Source organism: Suillus fuscotomentosus, assembly GCF_016647785.1.
Source record: "Suillus fuscotomentosus strain FC203 chromosome Unknown F5891scaffold_314, whole genome shotgun sequence".
NCBI classification, from domain to species: Eukaryota; Fungi; Basidiomycota; class Agaricomycetes; order Boletales; family Suillaceae; genus Suillus; species Suillus fuscotomentosus.
The window spans coordinates 4,400-20,168 of NW_024539826.1; the positions used below are offsets into that span (position 1 = coordinate 4,400).

Sequence of the window (15,769 nt, forward strand, 5' to 3'; positions counted from 1 at the left end):
TGTGAACATCAGAGGGAGGCTCGAGAGGCTCACAGATCATGTTTGTTCCTGCAGCTGCGAACTGAAAAGCTCATCTATTTCTCCTTCGTCCTCGGTAGTGGCATTGCTGACTGCGTCTTCATCATGAATAGTGCCGTCCTTAATAGTGGTGATCTCTGGGACAAGGTCGCTATGATCGGGTTCAATGACCGGTGAACGTTGCTGAATCGCCTTCAACCTCCAGGAGGGTGGCGCAAGTGGGACTTCTACGAACACACGGAGTCTGCGCCGATTAGATGATGTGGCGCCAGATTTTGAAGAGGAAGCGTTGGCCAGACGGGTCAGGCCAAACCAATCAATCCGTCCATTGGCAAACCCTCGTCGCCCACGAGTGTGAAGAGAATTTGCTATGGGCGCTTCTCCAACAATGACAGGGACACGTGAGGTCGTAAGACTTTTGCGAGCATCTGTTGCAACCGATTTAACGGTGAGGGCGTCATTCTTGAGGGCATTCGCAAGTTTGAAGCGCTCATGGATAGTGAGGTCGTGGATACCCTTGCTCTTTGCAAGGGTTGAACGCCTCTCGCCGGGCATAAGGACGTCTTCTGGGTAGTTTTCGAGGATACAGCCACGATGGGCTAGAACGGTAGGTAGGGTCTTCCACGGGAAGTTTCCCCCTCGTCCTTCGAGGGTCCCTGTAACATATTTAGCTGTTCTACACTATGATCTGACTGTGACACTTACCGAGAAGCGCCGTCAACCCTCCAACGATGCAAGGTATACCTTCGAGGAGCCTCCATCCCTCAGGATCACGGACCTCTCGCTTCTCCAACCATTTGTCCAGCACCTCCTGCGCGTCCACCTTGTAGCGCGATGCCATACGCTCGAGCATGTAGTCGAGCTGGGTAAAATCCATGAATCCAATGAAGGTATAGAAAGAGGGAGGCGTGTAGAGGAACGACATCGATAACACATTGAGAAGATGTGTGCCCATCGATAATTGATTCCGTTGATGATCGATGGCCTTGTTGACAATCAACGGACGAAGTAATGGAACACCAAATGCCCTCATATATTATGGGCACGCTGTGTAGTCAGAGGCACGGTAGTGAAGTGGTAGTGGTGTTGTGATTTTGGCAGACTCTTAAGTTCGATCCTTCGACTATGCATTCTTTCATCTGTTAATTGAATTTTTTTATAAATTTTATACCCCACCTTCGACGGTTTGTGCTCATTTTCGCTGATGTCAACACTTAGTTTGTTTTGGTCTCACCGAAACCTCCTGCTTCCCTCATCTTGATGGGACCCTACTAGACCGGACGAACCACCTAGTGACTCATAAGTCAATTTTCACTCTCTTCCTGCCCACCCAACACTTAAACTCGCATTTGTCGCTCAACACAAACAGTTCAAACATGAATTCAAGAAGTTGTCAAAGAACATGGGCGACACGCTCGACAAGGAGAAGGGCTGGTATGATTCCTTTCATTCATCCCACAGCATCTTACACTAATCCGAATCTTTTGAAGCACCTGATTTCAAACGAAACACTTCAACTGACCTCATCCGTCAATGAGCCGTCCAACATGAACATTTCCTTCCCGAGAGGCTTCCCTGGCTCATTCTCAGCAACCCCATCTTCATCCTACACCTCTGGCGAAGGCTCCACCCCCACCCACTCTGTAATAATAGTATTCATACATTTGAACCATGTACCACAGTTCAGAGCAATTCAATTTATTTGCATTCCATGCCCCACGCGAACCTCCAGGATACAGTGGGATTGGGATTCTTGGACGAAAAATTTATCATCAGGGACGAGAACTCAGGAGGCAGCTTGCAAGTTGCGGGCATAACATTGGCTGGGCGTGATATACAAGAATTCACTAAAACAGTTTTTCAGAAGGAGGTACTACATCCAATCTGAGGCAATGCACGAGGTAACAAAATGACAGTCATTACACTAAAAGGGCGAGAGAGAAATGTTAGTAGGTATCAGCGGCGGTCTGCCCATCTATTATTATCCCCATAGTACCTCCGGTCATGACTGCGCATGTCTTGATAGTAGGAGTCTGACGGATACCTAGGGTCATCATAGCGGTCGTCATATCCTTCAGCAGGCGAGCCGTAACGAGAAGGATAGCCTGGATGATTGAATCCCATGGGTGCACGACCGTACCGAGCTTCTTCAATATTACGGGTGCGTGGAAGGCCATGTGGATTGAGGATGCCAGAAGGATGAGGATGGGTGCGAGGGGGACCATTGCGATCATAGAGTGTGTCATGTGCATCACGATAGTGAGCATCATCGTGTGAGTAGGAGGGTCCCTCACGAGGGCGCACAGAGTGATCACGAGGGTGTACAGAGCGATCTCGCAATGGCACAGAAGGCTCACGAGGATGAGGCAGAGGCTCTCGCAGTGGCACGGAAGGCTCACGAGGATGGAGCAGAGGCTCTCGCAGTGGCACGGAAGGCTCGCGAGGACGAAGCAGAGGCTCTCGCAGTGGCACGGAAGGCTCACGAGGATGACTGGGAAGCTCGTGCATGTGTAAAGAAGCCTCACGTGGGATGGGAGCCTCACGTGAAAACAATGGAGAACGTGCATAGTGTTCGGCTCCCTCGATATGAATATCAGTCTGAAGCGGCTCAGGCTGTGGAAGGGGCATCTGCCCAGCAGGACGTGAAGATGGATGGTTGATAGATCGAGCTTGGGAATTTCCATTCTCCTCGTTGCTAGGTGTGAAAGGGGAAGACATTGTCTGGATCGTACTGTTTGAGGGTTGGGGTGGCTCAGAGCTCTGAGGTTGTGAAGCCACACTGGGCGTGACTTCCGGTTGCCCGGAGACATTGTCCTCTGTAGTAGAGGCCAGTGTAATCGGGGTAGGGTTCACTGGCTGAGCTGCAGCATCGAGCTGAGGGTCTGCAAGCGTGGTAGCACCTTTTCCAGCATCCGCTGTAACCTCCGAGTCAATTCGACCTGGAGCATCCTCCTCTTCCGAATCGACCGTATACATCCTTCGGTGTACACGGTGCATGGCTGTCCGTGATTCCTTTGCCACACGTTTTGGTTTTGGGAGTGCTGTAGTAAACAAGTCAGTGACGAGTAAATCCAAAAACAGATACGTACCCTTGAATTTTGGCTGCACTTTGGAAGTACCGTCCCGGATGCGAATTGCAGGTCGAACTGGCTGGGCAGCTGAATAAGATGGTGAGCGAGGAAAGACATATGACACGTGTAGCACAAACCTTCATTGCCAGATGAGCGTTCTTCGTCAACTGAAGAAGACCCCACTGTTAACGGTGACAGCGGACCCCCCTTCAATGGAGAGGCATCGGAAGGAGATGGTTTCAGTGGTTTCGCCTTGAAACGGACACCTTCCTTCTTTGGTTCAATGATAGCCTCTGAGGAAGCACGCTTCTTGGACGTCCGGGAGGAATTTCCTGACTTTAATTTCCGTTTATTCCCGCGTAAATCATCTTCATATTCAGTGTCTGGTTCCTCTGCTGTTGCGTCCTTCGAGCCTTCCGAAGCTGATGTGAGTTCGATGACTTCCTGCATGGCAGCCTTAGAAGCCATTGGCACAGCTGACTTAACAGCGGCCTGAAAGGGACGAGCGGGAGGGGGAGTTTGTTGGTTGGTAATGGGCCTAGCAACGACCTTAAAGGGACGAGAAGGAGGGGGTGGCCTAGCAATGCCGTTGGCAACGAACTTAATGGGATGAGCAGAAAGGCGAGGATACATGACCCCCTCTGGATGCTCAAAATCACGAGCTTTTGATGCCTTATTTTTTTTGAGTCTGGTCTGTGCGGCGCTTGTCCCCACGCGATCCGGTGTAGAGACTTGTGCATCTCATAGTGTGATATGGCACTTTACACTAGGGAGTATACAGCACCAACTCGCAGCATCACTCTGTGTACCATCCACAGTGATTCCTATATGACGCGCAGCTTTCCCGCGCAACGCGCGCCATGCGCGCACCATTCCCGCGCTTCACGATGTATACGCGCGCGCGCGTTCCCGCGCTTGTGCGCCCTATAGCGCCAGCCATCCAGATGCATCCATCCACTGTCCACCAAGCTCCCTAGTGCGTATATTTCCATTTCCTTTATTAGCATAGTGTTCCATCTTTATTTTTATCATGTTTTCTCACTCATATATATATTTACATACCTACTCGGTAGCGCTTCGGCTCCGCATGACCGCGCTTAGGCGCGCTATATAAGCGCCAGCAGTACATACTATTACTTACCTTTCACACCTTACTTTTCACCCAACTTTACCTAGTACTTACTACTTAGAAAGTCGCAGTAGAAATCTATTCATTAGCACAACACATCTCACATCCTTTATCTTGCTTATATCTTCACATAAGTTTAGTCTCTCTTATTTCCGCTTACACGCGCGCGCTTTCCCGCGCTTCGCGCTAATACGCGCGCGCGTTCCCGCGCCTTCGTACCTTGCGCGCACCTGCGCTTTCTCGCGCTTCGCTGAAGCGCGTACCTCTAGATCTCCGCTGCACCTGCTTCCCCTTTAGGGTCGAATACACTTGCCATCTCAAGTATCGCAGACTAGGCAACGCACGACCTACAACTTTTTAGATACAGTCAGGAGCATTTCTTTGTTCCTCTCAGTATTGTTGTTTCTACACCGGGCCACTATAATCTGTATGCCGATCAGCAAACATGCGACGAGCACATGGGTACTCCCAGGTGGACGGAGGAGCTTCCCCGATGATAACTGGCATTTTTGATTCGATCAAGGACACTACGAAAACATTGTTAAAATTGGGCTACTGAATAGAGACAAAACTTACTGTGTGTATGGGAAGACTTAACCACGCGCATAGTGCCAGCCTTGTAAGCATCAACAAGTGCTGCAACCTCTTTATACGTCAATACACCTATCCCCTTGTTGTTTTTGGACGTCGGATCATGAGATTCACCCGGCATGAGGCACTTGTGCGCAGGGTACCCTTCAATGTTCAGGCCGCCAGATGCTAAGGAGCTTGGCATCGTTTTCCAGGGGAAATTCTTATCAGATGCAAACTTCCCGCCAAGGTCAGCTAAACGAGCATGTCAGACTGAACCGAAAAGAACTAGAATAGCTACTTACTGACTCGTTTCGCGATTTCTCTCTTGAGCCACCGGAGAGATTCCTCACGACCCTCAACTTCAGTTGAAGGAATCGGGTCAGCATCCTTAGAAGAGGCTTCTTCGTCATCTTCAGGCAAGTCATCGAAGGCATCTTCTACCACTGCCAGTGAACTTTTATTACTGTTTGGAAGATGAGTAAGAAAAAGATAATGGTAAGACGCAGAATGAGACTTACTAGACATGAGCTTTGAGGTGACCGATGATGGTGTCACCATCAGCTCGGCATCGCATACTCCAGAACTAGCAAACCAGCATTAGCGATCAAAGTGTTGAATATCACTCTCAAGATACTTACGTCTGCAGCGCCTGGTGTAGTATGAACTTGACCGAGGGAGGCATCTTGATTGACAATTCCACCACAGATGACCATTGCGGTCTCAAACCCAAATTTAGCAGCAGTGCCATCAGCCTATAATGAAAGACAATCAGGGCACAGCGAGCAGCGAGACGCCAGGGAAGTATACTTACGATGCTAAACATCCTTCGGTAGTATTTTTGAAACTCTTGTCCACGCTGAGAGACTGTTTGAGGGGTGGCGGATAGGATCGTTACCTCATCGTGGACGGAGAGAATATCTTTGTATGTGTCTGGAAAAGCCTCTTTGAAGAGGTCATAGCATTTCGTCCGAATCGACATACCTAAAATTCACGATGGAACCGTAAGTACCGCATCAACATATATGATCATAACTTACCCGGAGAGCCTCCATCTGCCGGAAGCTTAAGTCCAACTCGTGCAAGTTCTTGCTCTGTGTGATCCTTGAAGTAACTGCGAGCGTATAGATTCCAGAAGTTAGTGCTGACTGTCGTCCGACCTCGACTTTTCAAAAACCAGTTGATGACTTGCTGTACGGGAATTGATGTCGACCCTGAGAGCTCGAGGAATGATTGCTCAATCTCGACGAAAGCAGCTTCGAGGATTGAACTGGTGTCAGCAGACTTCCGTCCAGGGACAAATGACTGGCCTGATGTCGAGGCAGGCGCATCTTTGCTGTCCCGAGGATTAGAGAGCAAGTCATCGACATTTCCAGTATCGATGAAAGCACCACGCTCATGCAGGGAGGCACGAGGAGGGGGGCCAGCATCCTTCAGCGGTGTTGGTGGGATGATATTGGTAATCATAGGTGCGATCTGGCTAGAACTTCCTCCAACACTTTGAGGTACCGGAGGGTCACAAGAGGGTGCATGTAAGGAGGGTGGCTGGTTAGCAAAATCCGAGCCAACATCAGAAGACATAAAATGTTCCTGCGTCTCCATGAGCAGTGCCGTGAACGATGCATCATCCATCACTCCAAAGGAATGAGATTGCTGCGCCAACCATCCGCTGGATTGTGCCTCTATGGGATTGTAAAACATGTCCTGTAGAGGTGCAGGACGTGGAGGCTCGGGAGCATGGGGATGTGGAGATGTATGTCGAATATTGCCCTGAGGAAGAGCAGACGATGCATCACCTCCCACAACACTGTTATCGTGGATAGGATGCGGAGGTGCAGATTCTGGGGGCGCTGAGGGACTGGTTAGAGTGTTGGGTGAGAATGAGCTTTCCTGACGCCAGATGGCAGCCTCTTTGACTATGCCAACATCGCGCTGCGTAGCCTTGATCCTACTCCGAAGTCTGGTAGGAGTTAACTCCACTAGAGGGCTCTTGGAACAACGCCCTCCACCATACTGTTCCTGAATATAATCTCCGCCGGGAGAAAGATGCATAGATTGAGACGAGGTGCTATAACTTTGAGGGGGTGGCACGTTTGGTTCGAGGGGGAATGAGTAGTCGTTGAATGTATGAGTCATAGCTGTGGGATTGTCAGATGCGCTGCAAGGTTGCTGTAGGATGAACATACAGAGTTGAGCACCGTTGATATTTGATGGTGAAAATTGAGAGCAGAAAAGGGCAAGAATGCTGAGTGGGTAGCGGGTAGTGTGTTAGTAAAGGAGAATTGAACAAAGTGAGGAGCAACTGGACGTACCACCGAAAAAAAAAATCGAAGCGGGCGAAAAAAATTGGTAGACACTGGATGTATGTCAGTATGGTTTCAAAGATCAATGCTGTAACGACTTACATCGGTCTGGAGGGACTGTACGTTCAAAGCTGCTGATGGTCTGAGTGTTGATTCAGAGATGAAGGATATTGCCAGAGCGGAAGTGCACAATCTAGCCTTCAGAGACGGTCAGATTTTGAGGAAGGTGAAGGGGGGAGGAACAATAGAACCTACCTCGATCTTAAGAGCAAGCATTTTAATTTTATTGCAAGGAGTTTAAATTCCTGCGCGCAGGGAGTTTTAATCCTACATGAATGGAATGATTCCATTGAGATACATGTTATGCTAAAGTCAGTAAAACCAGCGGACATTTGAAATAGGGATGCACCTATGCTGTAATAGAGGCTCGCAGATATCGTGGCTAGAGGGGGAGAGGCGCCACGGTAACCTTCAATGCAGGGGGTCTGGTGGTCTGCAGACGAGTAGGAAACTTAAGACCAATCACAATGCTGAAACGTATCATACTACTTACGATATGAAAGAAGCAAGGATCTTTGATAGAACAATTTAAATTTTCACTGACGCAAATGCTGTAATGGAGGCCCGCGCACAATGTTAGAGGCTCACGAGGGTGATGTTGAGGGTGATGTTGAGGGTGATGTGTCAACGCTGAGCGCTGAGCCTCGGGGGCCTCCGAGAGTGTTTAGAGCCAATCACATTGTGAATACAATTCGTGCTACAGTTGAAAGACAAATGCAGCGCCTTACAGTGCTCCAATATCGTTTGAAACAAGCTCAGATAACTCTCATGGAGTGCGCTTTCACCTTAGTATAAGAGAACTAAGGAGTATGGGCAGTGAAATATGCTGCAATACAACCAGTAGCAATTAATGTGTGATGTCGTACTAAGTACTTTACATTGCTTTGTAGTACTTTACACTGAACCAATGGGTCGTAGAGCAAAATACTTCACACTTGAGGAGAAAAACGCTGCCTTACGCCAACAGAAGATTTCATACTCAAGGACAGAACGGTGACTCCCTCTATTGATCTTTCTGTGCTGATTGTTTAACAAACTACAGGGGAAAAGCTGCTCGACGAATGCAAAATGCTCGTGCTAATGCCAAACTCCGTGGACGGAAGAGGACCAATACTTCTGGATCCCTCAGCAATACAAAACCACTTCCCCAATCTCTCATCGCACTGGCAGCGCTTCCCTTGCCCGACTCATTTCTGTTCCAACAAGCATATTCTGGGTCGGAGTTGATTGACGAGTCCGATGTATTCCAGTGGGACAAACCACCACCGTACGATTCCCCTCCTCCTCCAAATTCACCACATGAGGCTCGCTTTACCCGCAATCTTGTGGATGTCATGCATGGCAGACAGTGTCGTTTGGAAGAAGAGACCCGGGCACGCTATGCTCAAATGTTCGCAGCAGCGAATGTAGACGTCATCCTGCAGGAAATTCAGGCAGCGGAAAGAAAATTGATGGGTAACTGGAATAAGCTCAATGAGTATGTATCGTGCATGCAGGGTTGTGAAAGGCACAGGGTAATGGCAAAGTGTTATGTGCAATGGCAGGCAAGGAAGATTTTCAACTATCGTCGAGAGGCAGACTTGATAATTTGTGGCCGGAACCCATACAAGTAGTTGTATGGGCATATATATTACACATGATATAGTTATAATCTAGCTGCACGGTATAGAAAGAACAAGAGCTCGTAGATGATGCCGAAGGTGGCGCATATCATCCTCACAGAGTCCTGTTACATGACGTCCTCGGAAGACAGCGGCAATTGCTGCCAATACCCATACTCCACAGTCATAACTGTTGGTCTGGACAGGCGTGATCTCAAAAGAAAGTTCAGATGTATGTACCGAAAGACTCAAAATTGCTACTAACTTTCAATGGTCGCGCTATCCATCCGTCAAGTTCTGTTGTGACATGATGATGCTGCTGGCGTGCAATAGCAAGGAGGCGAGCAATCAGCTTCATGACATCCTTGGAGTACATGAGCCTCGCGTAAAATCCCTGACATAAGTAAACTTACCTTGATATCATTTTTCCAAGGTTTTTTCTCGGCTAGACTATCGAAGAGGTGCAATTCCTTGCTGGAGAAGCGAATGACACACAGCACCCAATGGCCAATATTGGAGGGACGATGAATAGGAAGAATCCAGATATCTTTCTCCCAGTAACACGTGTATGATATGTTACGCCACAGAATGTCATCTGATGCATTATATCGAATGCGAGGGAGGTCGTGGGATGTTAACAAAGCGCAGTGGCCAGTGACGACACTTTTCAGTTCAGAAAACAGTAAAACGGCGCACCCATTGATACAAGTATCATTAAGACATGCTGTAGGTGAGGCGAGCAAGGCAATGTCCTTCAGCTCGAAGGTTTGATGAGGGTATCCATCTCGTGATGGTTGATCCCTTCTGGAAGCTATTCCTGGGACAATGACACACTCCTCCTTACGTGGGACGTAGGAGTCATCCATCAGTACACCCTAGAGTCAGATTAACATCAAAACGGTTCCTAACGACAGACTGATGTACCTCGGGGGCTTCCCACACGATGACAGCATGAGTGTCATTGACATAATCCATCGAATCGAAGTCTTCAATCTCTTCTCCACCCAAATCACCCTCAAGGACGTCAGCGAGAGCGGTATGCTCAGATTCTGCTGCTGGCAGGTCATGAGGCTCAGCAAACTGTACATCGGTTAGTTCTCCCTCAGGATCGGGTACTTCCAGCAATGTTGTGCTGAGCCAGTGCATGTTCGGTGTTTGGGCACTGCCTGAAAGAGTGATGGCGATCTCTAGCGCATCCTTGGCACGGGACGTGAAGCGAAGGGAAGAGGCTAATGGGTTCGCCCAGCGGGTTTGAAGTCTGAGTAATTGGTTGTGACGCTGTCTCAGCAAGACAGATATAAGTTCGCCTGTCTATGTGTTGAAAGCGAAATCCTACTGTAACAATGAAGAGAACCTACATCCTGGCGTGCGGAGTGCAAGTTCGAGTGCAGCAAGTTCATCTCCAAAGAAACGACAAAGATTGTCCGCCTCAATACCGAGTCGCTTCTGTTCTTCTCGGCAGCGCTCGCGTTTCAGAAGTGCACGGATGCCATCTCTAACGTCAGCATCTTCCAACCATCGAGGAACCTGTCCCGTTGACGGCGTAATCCACACATCCTCCATCAGACTGGGATCACCACGCAGCTCTGCAAGTTTGGTCGGGAGAGGACTAGGTAAAGGAATACCCCAAGAAGGATCATATGATGCTTCTAAGCGTTCGCAGTAAGTATTAAACTTCCTGAGTGCAGTTAACAGGGCTGGTTGGCGTTTCGCAATGGCCTTTCGGGTTTGTTGATGTAGTTTTGTGCCTGAATGACATCAGTTAATTGATTGCAAATCACGGGTAGGGATGATTTACCTAATGCCTGCTGAGCACCACCGACCGCACGATCAAGTTTATCCCATTCGAAAAAGCTTGCGATTGCCCGTTTGCGAATGTTCATTTTCAAGTCACGCGCCATCAGAAGAAGCCGGACAAAGTCCAAATTGATGCCTTCTAGTTCAGGGAATTGGTCATGAATATTGAGGGATGCATATAGAATTTCGACTTTGGCCATAAGGCGATCATGACCTTTTTCAAGAGCCTCGAGAGCCCCGAGAGTGTCTTTCGAGGCAGCTCCTTTCTCAAGCATCAGCCTGGTAGATTGTAGGGCTGTATTAGAGGTATCGAGGTCGGCCTGTAGGGTCAAAACGGTATCTAGCTCCTTCTTAAGGCGAGCAGGGGCGTCTATGAACAAATTTAATGCATAGTGTATTCAAGATCAACTGAAAACACTTACGTGCACGGACTGAGAGCTGCGAACTTCGTTGTTGGGACCATTCTGACTCGAGATCCTTGATGGAAAGTTCACACTGATCCAGAACCTCTTGAGCAGCAGTTCCTTGGTCGTTAATACCACGCTTTAGGCGTCGTCGTATCCAATCACCCAAGTCGGATTGCATTTCGGATCCTATAGCTGCAGCCTGACGATCAATCAACCAGAGACGGCGCTGACGCTGACATCATGCAATAAGACTTGAATCAGTAACAAGAACAAGAGCAAAAAAGCCGTACCGATGACGACCTTTCAACACCAATTAGGCGTACGAAGCGAGACCAGAGCCTCTCGGTTCCTTCTCCATCTGAAAGACCAAGCCCAATGCACATCCGTGGGTTGTGCACTAGCTGGCATGCCCACTCATGCCCGTATGCATGCATGGCAGTGGTTGCTAAGCGCAAACGTGAGACAATACTGCTAGGGAGAATGTCGTACTACAAATGATGAGTAAATAAACCTAAATGGAGACCAGATGAACTTACCTTGCTAAGGGATCGGGCAAGGACACACCCGACATCATACAAAGCTACGACTGTGGCATGAGGTGGGATCAACGAGAACAAATGTTCCAGGAGGGCCACGGAGTATTTTTGCTGTTCTCCTGGAGAGTCAATATTAGCAAAAAACAGAGGAATGTCATGACGGCATATGAGCGCCATGATGCCAGTATCATCGAAGCTATCCATTGCCGCCTTCTGTTTTTTCCCATCAGCTGCTTCATATGCCGTTTCACATTGGTCGATAGCCTCATCGGGAACAAGGGGTACAGGTGACTTGGCAGGCCTTTTACGTTGAGCCTCTATGCGGCGGCCAATGTGATCGACGTACTCTTTGGGAAGGAAATAAGTGGGGTCATAGAAGTGGGGGCAATCCCCTGCTGCGCGCCGATGGCGGTGGTGGAAGTTGCCATCCGTGGCAGTGTGAATATCTCCTCCTTCAGCAGTAGGTTTCCCAAACATTGTCCCAGCAAAACATGCAGGACACCGTTGAATAAGTATGGGTGCACACCGACCTCTACGTAGGGTAGACAAAGTTGAGGTGTAATCCTCTGCTTGAGAACGAAGGGTCGCCACCCGGTTACGGCTATTCTGCACAGCTTCTTCGACTCGACGTTCTATTTGAACTTGAAGAATGTCATACCACTGTACGGCATAGCCCAGGCCTCGACGAAAAGGATCCTGTATAATTTCCCCCTTGCGTAACAAATCAGCCTAGATACATGCCATCACGAATTACTTACTCGGGCATCTGCCATAATGAAACCTCTTCGAGAGTAGTGAGTTTTGAGAGCCGATGCCAAGGCATTGATGGCATCACAAGACCGTTCGAAAAGTGCCCGATAGAATGATAGCAATTCGACGGAGACAGCCATACGAGGCTGTGAGGGAGCAGTCGGAAACAGACCATGGTGAAGCAGCACTTGGGGAAGCATGGAACATCTACAACTGAGGACATCAATAGACGTAAATCCTGAATGTGTGTGTTCATTCATTAACATGGTGTATACTCAAAGATAAGAAGACTTACTGTCGAAAAATAAACACGCAATTGTTGTTCGCTTTTGAGGGCACAAACGTGTGGCGCATGCAGAGATGACCTCGGGGGTAATCTCCAGTGCTGTCGCTAGCGTTCGCGCAGAATATTTGAGATGTGGTTCAACAAGGAAGGGTATCAACGTTTTCCAACTGCTATACAATGAGTCTGTGGCCTTGTCAGGTAAAATGCGACGTTTAATATGAGATTCTTGCGCAAGTATGTCGGAAGAAGGTTCTGATGGTATTTCGAAGTCTGGATCAGGAATTTCGGCCAAGGCGTCAGTCTGACTAGTATCAGAGATAGTTTCAACTGCATCTACAGCATGAACTTTGGTCTGTTTGTGCTCTGGTTTCATCAGTTGTTGCATACGAGCTAGCAGTTGACGGCGTTTGGCTTGCGCGCCAGGTAACTCAACGTGTGTCTGAGATTTTTTCTTATCTCTGGATTTCTTCGGGCTGACGAAATGGTGGCCTAGTCCAGATGATACACATTGAGCTCCACGAGTAGGAGCGAGAGCACTGGTTGAGACCATGGTGAAAGGGAGAGAGTGAGTGGCAAGGAAGACTCACTAACAACACAAACTTAGTGATAGACACCGTGACGAGGTTTTGATTCCTGTGGCGCGAGGGCCCCAAGAGCATATAGAGGCCAATGCGCCCTGGGAATGCTGGAGGTGCGCAATAACGAATGGAGGATAGGTTTGAGCGGCACGGACGGCACGCGAGCCACGCCAGGAGGCGCTGGATGTAATGTATGAGGCACGTTATTAATAGAATGGTGGGAGGGCGCACCTCAGAGGTAAGTTTCCCACAACATAGAAACCCTACCTCAAAGGTCTCTATTGATACCGAGAAGTAATGCCTGAGGTGCTCGCAACGACGCTAGTAATCACGCGACCCATTAGCTTAGTATAAATAAAATTAAACCCAACTAATGGGTCTCGCACGATTTATGGGGGCGCACGTCCGCCGGTATAGCCAAAATGGTCCCTCGACGCATGGACCAGCTGCAATTGTTAACTAGAAATACGACGTGGGAAAAACGGCGTAAAACCGAAATACAGCTCAAAACGGCAGCACAGCTTCAAAACACGAAAACTGAAGGGATGAACACTATTTGGCTATTAAAAATGGGAGGGAAAGGGAGGGAAAAATAAAATAAAAAATAAAGTAAGATAAATAAAAATACATAGATCACGCACACAAAACAAGCTCATGCAGAACCAAATGGAGGGTCGTGAATTGAACGACCGTGAAAAAGTAACGCTTGAAGTAGCGTCGAATTTTTGCGTACATAACACTCCCAAGTGTCAGAACGCCATCGCCCAATCGCACGGATACGATCAGGAGATACACCCGCTGCTGCAAGAGATGTAGCACCCCCTGCGCGCATAGAGTGCCCACAGACATTTTTTGGAAAGAATGCCCGCATTTTTCATACAAACCACGAACGAGTCGGTGATTTGCCGTTCCATCTCACCCAAAGGTATGGGTGCAAAGGAAAACGAGAGTCGCGTGAGAGAAGGTACCGCGTAAAGAGAACAAATGGGTCAGACCCAACGAATGAACGCTGAACGACCACACGATTCCCTTCGTACCGCGAGTCGGTTTTGTCACGCTGAATCCGAAAAGAGAAGTCGTTAAGGGAAATGGATACTGAGGTCCGCAGTGATATCTTCGTGAAGTCCCGCGAAGCAATTTCGTCAGGAACCACTAATTCTCCTAAACGTAGGAGACCGTAAAAACCGCAGTGAAGTTGAGTTATCCATAAGAGATCGTCGTGTGACAAAGGATGAGCCAACTCTAGCAACACTCGCTCCAAATCATTTCGCAGGATTGGTTCCTTGCGAAGCATCGGACGTCCTAGTGTGCGTAAAGCGCCTCGTAAAGTACGCGTGACAAGAAGAGAGTTACGAGCCTGACGGACGTGAGGATAATGGGGTTCCAGATTGTTGACGATACCGGACAAGTAAGCTCCAACCGAGCGAGGCTGGATATGATGTGACATATATGTCACGTAGTAGGACAGAGTATCAGGCGTAGGGTCTACTGGTAGGCGGTGGTGTTCACAGAAGGCGAGATACGAATTCAAATGAGACGAATAGACACGAAAGGTACTATTGTCGAGAGCTAATCCCAACAAGATCGAACGCTCATGAATGAGACGCTCGAAGGACCAGACATCCCGCTGAGGTTGTCTGGCCCGTACTGACCCAGGGTTCATTTTTGCGCTACCCCCAGCGCATTCCGAGGGGGTGTGAAAGGATGAATGGCAAGGCCTGGCGAAACCGACTTAGCTTCGCAATTTTTCCATCGAGATAAGTGGTCCGCGACCACATTCTCAACTCCCAGCACAAAGAATACCCGAAAGTCCACTTGAGCATCCAGAATAGCGTCTACCGACATCATAAGAAGCCAGTTGTATGGCGGGAGAGCCGAAAGAGAGTTGAACATGGATACGGAATTGAGATTGTCAGTGAACACCGCAATTCTCTGATGAGAACGTCGACGTTTGATGGAATCAAGTATTGCAGCGGTTACGGCCAAAGCTTCGAAGAAAAAGATTGTGCCGGTTGGTGCCGAACTGGGAAGTGGAGACTGAAAGCCAAGGTTCAGAGTTGGGAACCAAAACGCGAGTCCATCACCCGACGCATCCGTATAAACCTTCAGAACGTCGTCCTGAAGCTGTGTAAAGTTCCAAGAGACGGACTTAAAGAAGAACACTCCCTCAGCCGACCGAAGGTGACCTATAACCCAGTGAAGCTCTCTAACGACGTCACGATTAACCCACAGCAGGGCCTTTGATACAAGCTTCCCTGCGGTTTTGGCGTAAAGAGCCGAAAGTCCCGGACGAAGGAGTGGGTACACGTTTAGAGCCCAGTTTAGCCATCCTGCCAAACGCTGAAAATCTCGCAAAGACCTGTGAGAACCCTTCTGAGCAAAGTCGATAAGCTCTTGAATGAGCTGAGAGCGAGATGCGTCCGACATGCGCGCTCGCATCAGGTTAGGGTCCACATCGAAGCCAATAATAGGTAGCTCGAGCCCAAAAATTTGCTTTCTCTCCTCATGAGGTACCCCAATAGCGTCCCATAAACGAAGTAACTTGACCATATTCCCTGGTAGGAGCTTGTTATATGGTGGATAGAACTCCATACTCCGTTTGTCCTCGAAAGAGAACGAATCGTCGACGTAGATATAGAGGAAATGGATGAGGACCTTGAAAA

At 48.7% G+C, this 15,769-nt stretch overlaps 3 protein-coding genes across 3 annotated transcripts; all 3 read right to left on the reverse strand.

Annotated features, from left to right (window-relative positions):
- Positions 1 to 291: 291 nt before the first annotated feature.
- On the reverse strand, positions 292 to 621 carry F5891DRAFT_932931 (uncharacterized protein; the record flags this gene model as incomplete). The annotated part of the gene is made up of 1 exon (XM_041373995.1): positions 292 to 621. A coding segment is annotated over one exon (330 nt), but the record flags the coding sequence as incomplete, so codon positions are not given.
- Positions 622 to 1,974: 1,353 nt separating this feature from the next.
- Positions 1,975 to 3,722, reverse strand: F5891DRAFT_1201619 (uncharacterized protein; the record flags this gene model as incomplete). Its single annotated transcript, XM_041368906.1, has 3 exons — positions 1,975 to 3,059; positions 3,108 to 3,176; positions 3,227 to 3,722. The coding sequence occupies 3 exons, from the start codon at positions 3,720 to 3,722 to the stop codon at positions 1,975 to 1,977; spliced, it is 1,650 nt and encodes a 549-aa protein (XP_041216428.1).
- An 8,513-nt stretch (positions 3,723 to 12,235) lies between these two features.
- F5891DRAFT_989489 (uncharacterized protein) lies at positions 12,236 to 13,078 on the reverse strand (the record flags this gene model as incomplete). The annotated part of the gene is made up of 2 exons (XM_041378064.1): positions 12,236 to 12,480; positions 12,538 to 13,078. 2 exons carry the CDS (start codon positions 13,076 to 13,078, stop codon positions 12,236 to 12,238), a joined length of 786 nt encoding a protein of 261 aa, XP_041216429.1.
- Positions 13,079 to 15,769: the final 2,691 nt, after the last annotated feature.